The sequence below is a fragment of the Macaca fascicularis genome, chromosome 4 (assembly GCF_037993035.2).
Source record: "Macaca fascicularis isolate 582-1 chromosome 4, T2T-MFA8v1.1".
Lineage (NCBI taxonomy): Eukaryota > Metazoa > Chordata > Mammalia > Primates > Cercopithecidae > Macaca > Macaca fascicularis.
In genome coordinates this window covers 68,549,874-68,563,756 of record NC_088378.1, presented here as the reverse complement: position 1 = coordinate 68,563,756, position 13,883 = coordinate 68,549,874, and the positions used below count along the sequence as shown (strand labels likewise).

Here is a 13,883-nt window from a genome sequence, read left to right as displayed (position 1 = left end):
TATATGCTGATATATACTGATATGCTGTTAGGTACCTGATACATAATGAGCATTTAACAAATATTTTCCCCAACTAGATCTCCAATCTTTAATGTCGTTATATCCAGATCATAATATCTAGTACTATGCTTTGTCATACCACAAGCTCTTAAATGGATTCAGTCTTTCTAGCTACCTACCAGCAATTTTATCATATTTTCTAATGTATTACCAAAGGTCCTGAAGTACAAATTTTTATAAAATCATCTATACAGATGAAGTACAAATTTTTATGAAATGATCTATACAGTTTCAATTTTGTATCTTGACTTTTTCCTGTAAGGAATATCTTATACCAGAATTATCAAGTGAAGTACGGTCTCTTTGGTCCAAAGCTGCTGACCTCTTTGAGTCTGAGGGGGCCAAAGTACTTGAAGTATCCCTTCCTCACACCAGTTACTCAATTGTCTGCTACCATGTATTGTGCACGTCGGAAGTGGCATCGAATATGGCCAGATTTGATGGGCTACAATATGGTAAGATGGCTGGGTTATTTTAAGGTAGTTGTTGCAAACATTTGAAAAGTTAACTTATTAGTGACAAAAAAGTTAATGCTTGAGATCATGTTAATGATTTAGAAAAGTTAATCAGTGAGTCATTTTTTACCTTTGTCATTTTAGACTTGTACTGACTATTTGTCATAAATATCTGTGTATGCTTGGTTTGCCTCTCAGGACTGTGAATAACTTGAAGGGATAGTATCTTGTTGTCATATGCTCAATTCCACTAATGTAGTGCCTGACACATGGTAGGAGCTCAATAAATGTTTGAATGAATGAATGAGGGAGTAAACAAATGGAGTTTCTTTCTTGGTTCTTTTCTTCTCTCTCCATGACCAGTCAGTCAAAAGGCAGATAGGGAAAAGAAACTATTAAGGGCAACTCCCTAAACTTTAATATTGGTCACAAAAATGTGAATCTGAATTAGCCGAGCATGGTGCTGCATACCTGTAATCTAAGCTACTCAGGAGGACGAGGTAGGAGAATCACTGACAAGGGAGGCAGAAGTTGCAATGAGCTGAGATCACGCCACTGCACTCCAGCCTGGGTGACAGAGTGAGACTCCATCTCAAAAAAATAAATAAATAAATAAAGTGAATCTAGGCCTGGTTTTAGCCCAAACTTCACTGACTTTACGTCCTTTCAAGTAATATTTACCCTTATCTTATTTTCAGGTCACAGATGTGACATTAATGTGTCCACTGAAGCCATGTATGCTGCAACCAGACGAGAAGGGTTCAATGATGTGGTGAGAGGAAGAATTCTCTCGGGAAACTTTTTCTTATTAAAAGAGTAAGACAACTCATTTAGAAATTTTCTTCATTCTTGAAACCTCAAGTAACATGTCTCTATCAGGTCTTATAAGTCAAGATATTTAGTAAAGAAACAAAATCTTTAGGATTTGAATTAGAAAAGACCTGTTTATTGCTCTTTTGGGTCCTAGTATTCAAAAACAAAAGAAATATTGGTACTTTAGCTAAACGACTGGTACAGATGACAGGCAGCCCTCTATATCTGTGGGGTTTGCAAGCTTGGATTCAACCAAACACAAATCAAAAATATTCAAAAAATAAAATAAAAGATAACATACAACAATAAAAAGTAATACAAATTAAAAAGCAATACAGTATAACAACTGTTTACATCGCATTTACATTGTATTAGATGTTACAAGTAATCTAGGGATGATTTGAAATGTGCAGGGAGGTGTGCATAGGTTTTATGCAAATACTACACCATTTTATATGAGACTTGAATATCCTCAGATTTTGGTATCCAAAGGGGTCTTGGAACCAAACCCCCAACAGACACCAAGGGATGAGTGTGAGTAGGAAGCCATTAAGGATTTTAATCTCATTAAATGTCCCTTGGGTATTACCACATGGTTTTATTGCTGTTAGAGCCTTAAGCAGGGAGTTGTATTGTCTCTTGAAAATGTATTGAATCAACTTAGTTTTTCCTTATATTATGTATGTCTTTGCTCTAAGAAAGAATTCAAAATGACCATGACTCCTCCTTCAATTGTCTTCATTATGAGTTTATTCACAACCTTGTGAACAAGCCTCATCTTCTATACCACCACGTATGTCTAAGAGGACATGAGAAGTGTGAAAAAGCAAGATTGGTTGTTGTAATGCAGAACTTCATTACATGGAGTTTTTCTCCATGCCCTCAAGGGCAGAAAGCGTTTTATCTGTGCATCCTCTCAGGGCTGATAGTTAGAATTACTTTTTATTTTTGAGACAGGGTCTCACTCTGTCACCAGGCTGGAGTGCAGTGGAGTGATCTCAGCTCACTGCAGCCTTGACCTCTTGGGCTTAAGTGATCCTCCCACCTAAGCCTCCCTAGTAGCTGAAGCTACAAGCATGTACCACCATGCCCAGCTAATTTTTGTATTTTCTGTAGAGACGGGATCCCGCCATGTTGCCCAGGCTGGTCTCCAAAACTCCTGGGTTCAAGCAGTCCGCCCACCTCAGCCTCCAAAGTGCAGGTGTTACAGGCATGAGCCACGATGCCGGGCCACAGGATTACTTTTTCTAAGAATACTATTTGAGGCCGGGCCCGGTGGCTCATGCCTATAATCCCAGCACTTTGGAAGGCTGAGGTGGGCAGATCACCTGAGGTCAGGAGTTCGACCAACATGATGAAACCCTATCTCTACTAAAAGTACAAAAATTAGCTGGGCGTGGTGGTGGGCACCTATAATCCCAGCTACTCGGGAGGCTGGGGCAGGAGAATCACTTGAACCCAAGAGGCAGAGGTTGCAGTGAGCCAAGATAATGCCACTGCACTCCAGCCTGGGCAACAGAGTGAAACTCCATCTCAAAAAGAAAAAGAAAAAAAAGAATACTATTTGATTATGTTCCAGATTAAAAGACTATTACCATATTGACCAGATGCTTGTAATGAATTTGGAGTAGGAAAAGAAAATGAAATATTGCTAAGAAATTTTCTAAGGGAAAACTCTTACTAAGCTAAAGATGTTACTTTTGCCAAATATTACTGATTAGAAACATATTGTTTATCTCAGGGCACAAGTTGATGAATTATATAGGTCATTGTAACAGCATAAAAAGAAATTGAAGGAGAGGAGTCAGAAAGCATTTCTCATGATCACCATTTGGGGGGTTCTGATAAAAGGAAGTTCAAAGTACTGCTGGTATCCCTAGCTCCTGAGTCAGTTCCAAGTTGAGTCAACTTGGGTGGACAAAGGTGATAGGAAAACTGGGATTTGGAATAATTTTTTTATTTTATGAAGTCAACTTATGTGCCAGGAAGAGTTTATTTATTTATTTATTTTATTTTTTATTTTTGAGACAGAGTCTCGCTCTATCACCCAGGCTGGAGTGCAGCGACACAGTCTTGGTCCACTGCAACCCCGCCTCCTGGGTTCAAACAATTCTTCTGCCTCAGCCTCCCGAGTACCTAGGAGTACAGGCGCACGCCACCACACCCAGCTAATTTTTGTATTTTTAGTAGAGACGAGGTTTCAACATATTGGCCAGGCTGGTCTCGAACTCCTGACCTCGTGATCCGCCCACCTTGGCCTCCCAAAGTGCTGGGATTACAGGCATGAGCCACCATGCCTGACCAGGAAGAGTTTTTTTAATTGACATAAATGTTACTTATGTACCACAATTATATCCACCTTTTGCTATTTATCTTCTATTTGTCCCATCTGTTCTTTTTTTCTTTTAACCTTTTCTTCTGCTTTTTTTCTTTAAATAGTAATTTTTCTCTTAAAAAAAGATCTAAAATGAGAAAAATAGTGTCATTTATATTTACCTACATATTTAGTATTTCTGGTGCTTTTCTCTCTGCTCTAGAGATGTAAATATCCATCTGGTATAATTTTGTTTTTACTTGAAGAACTTTCTTTTTCTTGTAGTCCTGTTGGCAGTGAATTCTTTCAGCTTTGGTTTATATGTTTATTTTGCTTTTAATTTTGAAAGATATTTTCTCTAGGTTTAAAAATATAGGTTAAGCTGGGCCACAGGTGCACTCCTGTAGTTACAGCTACTCAGGTAGCTGAGGTGGGAGGATTGCTTGAGCCCAGGAGTGAGAACCTGCAGTGAGCTATAATCGCACCACTGTACTTAAGCCTGAGCCACAGAGCGAGAGCCCATCTCTTTTTAAAACAAAAACAAAAAACATAGGTTGCTCCTTCTTTCTGTACTGTAAAGGTTTTGTTCCATTGTCTTCTGGTTTACATAGTTTCTGAGAAGTCTGTTGTCATTCTTATGATCATTCCTCTGTATATAATGTATCTTTTTTTCCTCTGGCTGATTTTAAGATTTTTCTGTTTATCATTGGTTTTCAGGAATTTGACTGTGATATGCCTTGGTGTGGTTCTCTGCATATTTCTTCTGCATAGGGGTTTGTTAAGCAGCTTTGATTGGTTGAGTTATAGTTTTAATCAAATTTGGGAAATGTTGGCTATTATTTTCTCAAATGTTTTTTCTGTCCTCCATCTGTCTGGAACTCTTTTCACACGTGTGTTAATCTGCCTGATGTTGTCCCACAGCTCACAGACACTACATTCTTTTTTTTTCTCCAGTCTTTTTTCCGTCTCTACTTCCTTTTGGTTAGTTTCCATTACTGTTTTCAGAATCACTCATCTTTTTTTCTGTTATGTGGATTCTTTCCAGTATATTTTTTATACATTGTATTTTTTTCCTCTAGAAGTTCCATGTAGGTCTTCTTATCCCTTCAATTTCTTCATTATTTTATGTTTTCTTCTACCATCTTGAACATATAGAACATACTTAGGCTGAGTGCAGTGGCTCACGCCTGTAATCTCAGCACTTTGGGAGGCCGAGGCAGGTGGATCACTTGAGGTCAGGAGTTTGAGACCAGCCTGGCCAACATGGCAAAACCTGTCTCTACTAAAAATACAAAAATTAGCTGGGTGGGGTGGCATATGCCTGTAATCCCAGCTACTCAGGACACTGAGGTACAAGAATCACTTGAACCTGGAAGGCAGAGGTTGCAGTAACTTGAGATTGTGCCACTGCACCCCAGCCTGGGTAACAGAATGACCCAGGAGACTCTGTCTCCAAAAAAAAAAAAGAATGTATTTATGGTCGCTTTTAATGTTCTTATGTACTCATTCCAACATATTTGCATCTGTTTGTATTAATGCTTTTTCCCTCTCTGGTTATAGGTCATATTTTTTGCTTCTTTTCATGCCTGTATATTGTGAATTTTACATTGGCATTTGCTAGACTTTTGTTATATTCCTTTAAACAGTGTTGGGCTTTTTCCCAGGGTGCACTAAAGTTGCTTGGAATTTGTTGGATCTTTTCAAGTCTTCTTTTAAAGCTTTGTGAAGATAAATCCAAAGCAGCCTTTAGTCTGGGGCTAATTTTACTTTACTTTGAGGTGGTGCTTTGATGTTGCATATATTCAAGTCTTTTTGCTTTGGCTGTTAGAAACACAAACTATTTCCAGCCCTGTTTGAGCTCTAGGAATTGTTGGGTCCACTGCTTTTTGGGGATTGTTTCCCCAGCCTTGGGAATTTCTTCTCATGCATTCATAGATCAGTATTCAGCCAAAGACTCAAGGAATCTCCCTGCAGATCTCTTGAGCTCTATGTGCCACCCCCTCCTACTCAGTACCCTGCTTTGCAAATTCTAGCTGCCTTTGCCTCCTTGAACTTCAGATCTCTGTCTCTTTAACTTACCCCACCCCCCATACTGTTTAGCTTCCTCCCTGGAATGAGGCCTGAAAACTGCCTCTAGGCATTAAGCTGGGGAAATCAAAGGGCATATCTCATTTTCTTTTCTTTTCTTTTCTTTTCTTTTCTTTTCTTTTCTTTTTTTGGAGACAGGACCTCACTTGATCACCCAAGCCGGAGTGCACTGGTGTGACCATGGCTCACTGGCAGCCTCGACCTCCCAGGCTCAAGCTCTTCTCAGCAACCCTTAACACTCCCCACCCCCCAGTGAAGCTAGGACTACTACAGACTTTTCTGTAGAGACAGGATCTCCCTGTGTTGCCCAGGCTGGTCTCAAGCTCCTAGGCTCAAGGAATCCTCCGCGCCCCCCACTCACATCCCCCACAGGCATGAGGGACCACACCTGACCTGGCTTACTTCATTTGTTTCTCTTCTCTCACCACTTTTTCTCCTGAATGTCTGTTGTCTAATGTCTGAAAATGGTCATTTCATATATTTTGTCCAGTTTTCTAGTTGTTTAACAAGGCAGGGTGTCTTCGTTTTTTTTTTTTGTTTTTTTTTTTTTAATCCCCTATTCTGAGAAGCAGGCTTAGTTCATTTTTGCTGCTATAACAGAATGTCTGAGACTGGGTGATTTATAATGAATGGAGATTTACTGGCTCACAGTTCTGGAGGCTGGGAAGTCCAACACTGAGAAGCCAGCACCTGGTGAGGGCCTTCTTGCTATGTCCACACATGGCAGAAAGCAAGGGTGGAGAGAAAAAGAAGGAGAGAAAGGGAAAGCACATGGGGGGCTGAACTTTCCCTCTTAGAATGGCACCAGTCCCACTCAAGAGTGGAGTTGTTATGGCCCAATCACCTCTTAAAGGCCCCATCTCTTAATACTGTTACAGTGGCAATTAAATTTCAGCATGAGTTTTACAGGGGGCAAACATTCAAACCATAACACAGGGTAAATTCCATCTCCATTACTCCATCTTGGATGGAAGCAATTCTTCTTCTGAGCCGTATTTAAAGTAGGAAGAAATTTAATAGAAAACAAGTATTTGTTCTTTTTTTTTTTTTCTTTTTCTTTTTGAGACGGAGTCTTGCTCTGTTGCCAGGCCGGAGTGCAGTGGCGCAATCTTGGCTCACTGCATCCTCCACCTCCTGGGTTCAAGCGATTCTCCTCCTGCCTCAGCCTCCCCAGTAGCTGGGACTGCAGGCGCCCACCACCATGCCTGGCTAAATTTTTTTGTATTTTTAGTAGAGTTAGGATTTCACCATGTTGGCCAGGCTGGTCTCAAACTCCTGACCTTGTGATCCACCCGCCTCAGCCTCCCAAATTGTTGGGATTACAGGCATGAGCCACCAGGCCCGGCCAGTATTTGTTCTTTATAAAATTCAGGTTTTGGACTGTGGTGTTTAAACCACTTAGTTGTTGTCAGTGTGTAAATTATATGTGTTGCCTGCATTGGTCTCTCTGTAGACCTGGTGGTCAAATAAGAGGAAGGACCTATGATACTGCTGTACCACCCTTTTAGAGTAAAATATATTTCACATTTTTATCATATTTTATTTGGCCCTCAGTAAAACTGGAGCAAGTATATCCATTTTTACTGTTGTGGGAACTGAGGTTTAGAACAGTTAGTTCTTTTTTTTTTTTTTTTTTTTTTTTTTTTTTTTTTTTGAGGCGGAGTCTCGCTCTGTCGCCCAGGCTGGAGTGCAGTGGCCAGATCTCGGCTCACTGCAAGCTCCGCCTCCCGGGTTCCTGCCATTCTCCTGCCTCAGCCTCCCGAGTAGCTGGGACTACAGGCGCCCGCCACCTCGCCCGGCTAGTTTTTTGTATTTTTTAGTAGACACGGGGTTTCACTGTGTTAGCCAGGATGGTCTCGATCTCCTGACCTCGTGATCCGCCCGTCTCGGCCTCCCAAAGTGCTGGGATTACAGGCTTGAGCCACCGCGCCCGGCCAGAACAGTTAGTTCTTGCTAGCCTCTCCTAACAGCTTCAGAAGAATCCAAAGGATTTTTATTCCTTTTCTTAGTATCATTGACTTATGGTTGCTCCTATTTCTGGCCTTTTCTTTAATCTTTTTAGTAAAATAAGCATTCTTGAATTTCACATTTCTACCTCTGGACTATATCTATCCATAAAATACAAAATTCAAATACAGCATAGTCTACCACTGTCTGTCTTAGTAACCTTTAGAAAGTAATTTATTAGGCTGGGCGCGGTGGCTCACGCCTGTAATCCCAGCACTTTGGGAGGCCGAGGTGGGCAGATCACAAGGTCAGGAGATCGAGACCACGGTGAAACCCCGTCTCTACTAAAAATACAAAACATTAGCTGGGCGCAGTGGCGGGTGCCTGTAGTCCCAGCTACTCAGGAGGCTGAGGCAGGAGAATGGCGTGAACCCGGGAGGCGGAGCTTGCAGTGAGCCGAAATCACGCCACTGCCTGGGCGACAGCGCGAGACTCAGTCTCAAAAAAAAGAAAAAAAGAAAAAAGAAAGTAATTTATTGCTATGTGCTTTACTTTCCTCACCAATGAATATTCTCGTTTAATTATAGCCCTGGAATTATTAATATTTTGAGATTATACATGTAGAATTGCATCTACTAGTGCATTCTGAATTCTGATTGATTAATTTATATATATAAGCTTTTAGAGTGGCAGCACAATGGAAGAGAATTCATTTTTATATGTTAAGAATCTTAGTGGTGCCTCCTCATAAAAGCCAAGAATCCAGTGGTTTTTTTTTTTTTTAAACAATGTCTAAACTCTTTATTTCACCAACCAGTATTTCTGATTTTCTTCCTGATGCAGGATTTTAAAACCTTAGAAGTCTATAAATACTGCATTCAGACTTTCCACATCAAGAGAAAGGGGCCCAGGGCAGAAGATGTCAGGCCCCAGGCTGTTTTGGGTGGGAAAAGTCGCAAAGATTTCTCAACAGTCTGTGTCAGTTTTCTAACTTAATTGAAACACCTTTAAGCTCTGCTTCATCCCCAAACTTCCCCCTGTGGCGTCTATGATAGAAAAACACTCCTCTATCATATATGCGGCACCACTGGGGAGCCGGGGGGAAGGGAATGGGCATTACACAGGCAAGCCAAACTTTTTATTCTAAGCCAGAAAATGGAAATCCAATGGTTCTTTATCAAGCCTAATGTAAGATAATTGATTAAAAGAAAAATACAAAAAATCCTTAAAAACGACACCCACTTTTTTCACACAGAAACTATGAAAATTATTTCGTCAAAGCACAGAAAGTGAGACGTCTCATTGCTAATGACTTTGTAAATGCTTTTAACTCTGGAGTAGATGTCTTGCTAACTCCCACTACCTTGAGTGAGGCAGTACCATACTTGGAGTTCATCAAAGAGGACAACAGAACCCGAAGTGCCCAGGATGATATTTTTACACAAGCTGTAAATATGGCAGGTGAGGATTCCTCAGGAACATTCTGGTTTTCTTCAAATTCTTAGGTAGGTGCTCTGGTCTTCAACTTAAGATTCCAGCTAGATGGTTCCCTAAAAGCAAAAGTCTATCCTTTTGGATTGCTTAGGAGTGTGTGTGTGTACATATATTAGTCTGTTCTGACACTGCTATAAAGAAATAGCTGAGACTGGATAATTTATTTTTAAAAAGAGGTTTAATTGGCTTACAGCTCTGCAGGCTGTACAGGAAGCTGAGCAGCTTCCGCTTCTGAGAATGCCTCAGGAAACTTAAATTCACAGTGGAAGGTGAAGGAGAAGCAGCCATGTCTTACATGGCCCAGCCCAAGCAAGAAAGAAAGGGGAAAGATGCTACACACTTTTAAAACAACCAAGTCTTGTAATAACTCATTCACTATCACGAGAACAGCACCAAGGGGAATGGTGTTAAGCCGTTTATGAGAAACCGTCCCCATGATCTAGTCGCCTTCCACTAGGCCCCACCTTCAACACTGGGGATTACAATTCAACATGAGATTTGGGTGGGGACACAGATCCAAACCACATCAGTACACATGCATGCACTCTCACCACACACACACAAACACAACACACCTAGTAGTTTTTTTTTTAACTTTTATTTCGGAAAATTTAAAACCCACAGAAAAGCTGAAATAGTAGTATAATTAATGCTGATATGCCCTTCACCTGGATGTAATCTTGTTAACATTTTGCCTTATTTGCTTTGCCCTTCTCTTCCTTTTTCTACACACACACACTCACATGCACACACAACTTTGTTTTTACCTGAATCATTGTGAATCATTTTACACGAAGTTTCAGATGTCATGACACTTCACCCCTAAATTCTTTTGTACAAATCTTATAAGAATAAATTATCTTACAGAACCACAATTCCATTGTCATACCTAAGAAAACTAACATGATTAATAATTCAAATGTAGTTTATATTCAAATTTTCTCAGTCCTATCAAAAGTGTCTTTTATAAGTTATCTTTCCTCCTGATATATTACATTGGTTTATGGTTTCTTTTTAAAACCTAGAACAATCACCCCACCTCTCTTTTTTCTTTAAAACCATATCAGGCTGTGCTGTAATTTTTGTTTCAATCATCAAACATAATGTAAAAAACTTAAGAGGAAAAGAAAAGTCTATTACATTTACCTATACTTTTGCTTACTGTGTTCTTTCTTCCCTCCTGAAGTACCAAGATTCTTTATTGTGTCACTTCCATTTAGAGAAATTTCTTTAGCCTTTCTTTTAGTTTAGTTCTGCTGATGAAAAATTTATCATAGCTTTCCTTTTGAGAGTGTGTTGATTTCCCTTTGATTTTTAAAGATTATTTTTGCTGAATGTAGAACTCTGGTTCAACAGTTCTTATCTTTAGCACTTAAAAAAATGTTAAGAGCCCAGTCCACTTGTGCTGTAGGGTGTCCCATCCATAATCAGGATTTGTCAGATTGCTTCCTCATGACTGGATTGAGTTAAACATTTTTGGTAGAAATACTACATAATCTTCATGTCAGGAAACAGTTAATATCAGTTTCCTGACTGATATTATTTTTGGAAACCAAGTTGATCACTTGGCTAAGGAAGTAACTGCTAGATGTTTCTTTATAAAAAGGTACATTTTTCCTTTTATCATTTTTTTAGCGATTTCTGGGGTGATGTTTTGAGACCATGTGAATATCCTATTTTCCAATAATCTTGAACTCAGTTTTAGCATTCATTGATCATCCTTGAAATATTAGCTAGAGAATTACAAAATTCTGACTTTACTAATTCTATCATTCCTTCTACATTTATTAGCTAGCAGTATTCTCTAAAGAAGAGTCTTCCTTTTTTTCTTTAATTCAATGTATTATAAGCAATTACTGTCAGTATTGTTTTTGATGCTCAGATTGCCTTAAATTTGGCCAATAAGAGCCCCTTCAAGTTATATGTGTCCTTTAAAACTGTCCCCATTAATTTTTGAAAACTTATTTCATGGTATAACAAGATGTTCTGGGATTTTGTACTTTCTCTGCCCAAACCCGGAATTAAAACTACCCTGAGCTAATTTCTCATCTAATAGATTGCCAAAAATTCAAAAACCGAACAACACAATCTGTTTGCAAGGCTATAGGTGGAAGTTCAAAATGGTACAACTTCTTTGCAGGGAAATTTTGCAATATCTAATTACATATGCATTTGTCCTTTGATGAAGCAATCTCCTCTTCATCTAAGAAAATTTCAAAAATACCAAAAAAATACATACACAAGGTAATTCTCTGGGGCATTGTATAAAATAGCTAAATATTGAAAACAATCTAAATACTCAATCATAGAAGACTGGTTTACTCAATTATGGTGAAACCAAGTAATGGAGTACTATACAGCAATAAGAAATGAATGAAGAAGGTTTCTGTGAACTGATACAGAATGATTTCCAAGATATATTTTTAAGTAAACAAAACAGTTCAAAAGCATTATATAGCATAATATTTTTAGCTGTTTTTTAAACCTTAGCCTGTATTGTACTTATTAGCACCGAAAAGTGGAAGAGGTCTCTGCTAATTAGAATGGAGAATTAATCACCTACTGGGTTTCCTTCTTTTCCCAGGATTGCCAGCAGTGAGTATCCCTGTTGCACTCTCAAACCAAGGGTTGCCAATAGGACTGCAGTTTATTGGACGTGCGTTTTGTGACCAGCAGCTTCTTACAGTAGCCAAATGGTTTGAAAAACAAGTACAGTTTCCTGTTATTCAACTTCAAGAACTCATGGATGATTGTTCAGCAGTCCTTGAAAATGAAAAGTCAGCCTCTGTCTCTCTAAAACAGTAAACATATCTTACAAATTAAAATGACTCTTAGGCCGGGTGCGGTGGCTCACACCTGTAATCCCAGCACTTTGGGAGGCCGAGGCGAGCAGATCATGAGGTCAGAAGATCGAGAACAGCCTGGTCAACATGGTGAAACCCCGTCTCTACTAAAAATACAAAAATTAGCCGGGCTTAGTGGCGGGCGTCTGTAGTCCCAGCTACTCGCAGGAGAATCACTTGAACCCCGGAGGCGGAGGTTGCAGTGAGCCGAGATCATGCCACTGCACTCCAGCCTGGATGACAAAGCAAGACTGTGTCTCAAAATAAATAAAATAAAATGAAATGACATTCAGAGATTCTAATATCTAGAGTCAAATGGTCTTGCTCAATTCCTGTAATTAGGTTTCTTGTTAATACAGTCATTCCATGGAATTACTTTTTTAAATTCCTGTGACAATTAATAAATAATGTGTCAGCATTTAATAAGCATCCACTAAGTGTACAATACTTCTACAATAACACAAGACATCTGTCCCTCAAAAACAATGCATTCTGCCATAATGTTCATTATAAAGAGTTTACAGTAAAAATAAGATTAGGGATAAACTTTTCAAAAAGTGTATATCTGTGTAACTAAAGCACTAACAAAAACAAAAACATGAATAATCTTCTAGAGGTAACCTGGATAGCCTAGGCAGGCAACTTATCATGTGGTGAAGGCCGCCTCAGGGGTTGTTAAAAATGCATAGAAACAATTGAGTGGGATTATTGGCTTCTGAGTGCTGAGCAAAGCAGGTGGAAGAGGAACTCTGAGCACAGGAGGAAATGCAACCAGTCAGGGCCCAGAATCATGCAAATCTCAGGGGTATGCCTCTGGGGAGGAGCCCCAGGTGCAGGCACTCCTTTTATTTCCCTAAGAAAGAGCTGAAATGACTGAGAACTTTCCTTTCCTCCTTAGAGTTACAATTTTACTTCTGCTATTCCAGAGCCCATACCTAGAAGCCAGAATAACTCCATGTTACACTGAGTTCATGCTCCTATTTACTGATCACAAATGAGCTCATTGATGTCACAGAAACGTTTATTGTAACCTATAACAGACCATCACAGATTGGAAACTTGGAAGATAGCAGAGCATGGTATTAGGGAAAAAAGTTCCAAAACACAAGTAACATACACTGAAAAACGTGCAGATAATTTGTTGATGATGCCAAAGAGGGGATGCGCATGGCAAGATCTTGCCTTACCCCAGATTCTCTATATCTCACGGTTTCCTTTTCCTCTTGACTGTCTTTACAAGTGTTTTTTTTATTTGGGCCCCTCGAGCCCAGAGAGGTATTAATGGAGATCTGTATTCAATATTTGACAAAATCTAATGGAAACCATCCATTTACTCATGATAAGGCTTCATCGTTGGATTTCTGTGTCTTCACTAGAACACCATTGTCATTTCATATTGATCGAGTATTTTAATCCAGCACTTACATATTGTTGATAAATAAAAATAGCTGAATTGTTACTTAATAAATTCACTGTTTAGAAGGAAAAAATTCTTTTCTAAATATGACATTCATGAAGAGAAAATAATGAGTCAGAATCATCTGCAGAACCACTGGAATGTTTCATCGTCACCTGTTAGTTTTCATAAACAGTTTTCTGTCCTCTCTGAGATCCTCCCGCTCCCAAATAACCGGATTAACTTTACATAAAACGTTTATGTACCAGGCTCAATAATACTCATAAATTTTGACACTGAATCCCTGAAAGAGGAAGAAATCCATAAGAGAGAAAATTGCATTACTTTATAGCAAGAGGAAACCATTTTAAGTTTCTTAATTTCTCAGACACCACAACATCCTAGATGGAGGAAACCATTTTAGTTGAAGGAGCAAAATATGATGTCAAAAGCAAGTACATAAACAAACCATT

General features: G+C 39.2%; 1 protein-coding gene across 2 annotated transcripts in view; it reads left to right on the top strand.

The window, feature by feature from the left end:
* QRSL1 (glutaminyl-tRNA amidotransferase subunit QRSL1) overlaps positions 1 to 13,504 on the top strand; it is a 37,540-nt gene extending 24,036 nt beyond the window's left edge. For both annotated transcript variants that reach the window (XM_045391300.3, XM_065543654.2), the window contains 4 exons: positions 323 to 515; positions 1,214 to 1,331; positions 8,933 to 9,138; positions 11,756 to 13,504. In XM_045391300.3, coding sequence (XP_045247235.2) covers positions 323 to 515; positions 1,214 to 1,331; positions 8,933 to 9,138; positions 11,756 to 11,976 — 738 coding nt within the window. In that variant the 3' untranslated portion in view covers positions 11,977 to 13,504. The remainder of the gene's footprint in view (positions 1 to 322; positions 516 to 1,213; positions 1,332 to 8,932; positions 9,139 to 11,755) is intronic.
* Positions 13,505 to 13,883: the final 379 nt, after the last annotated feature.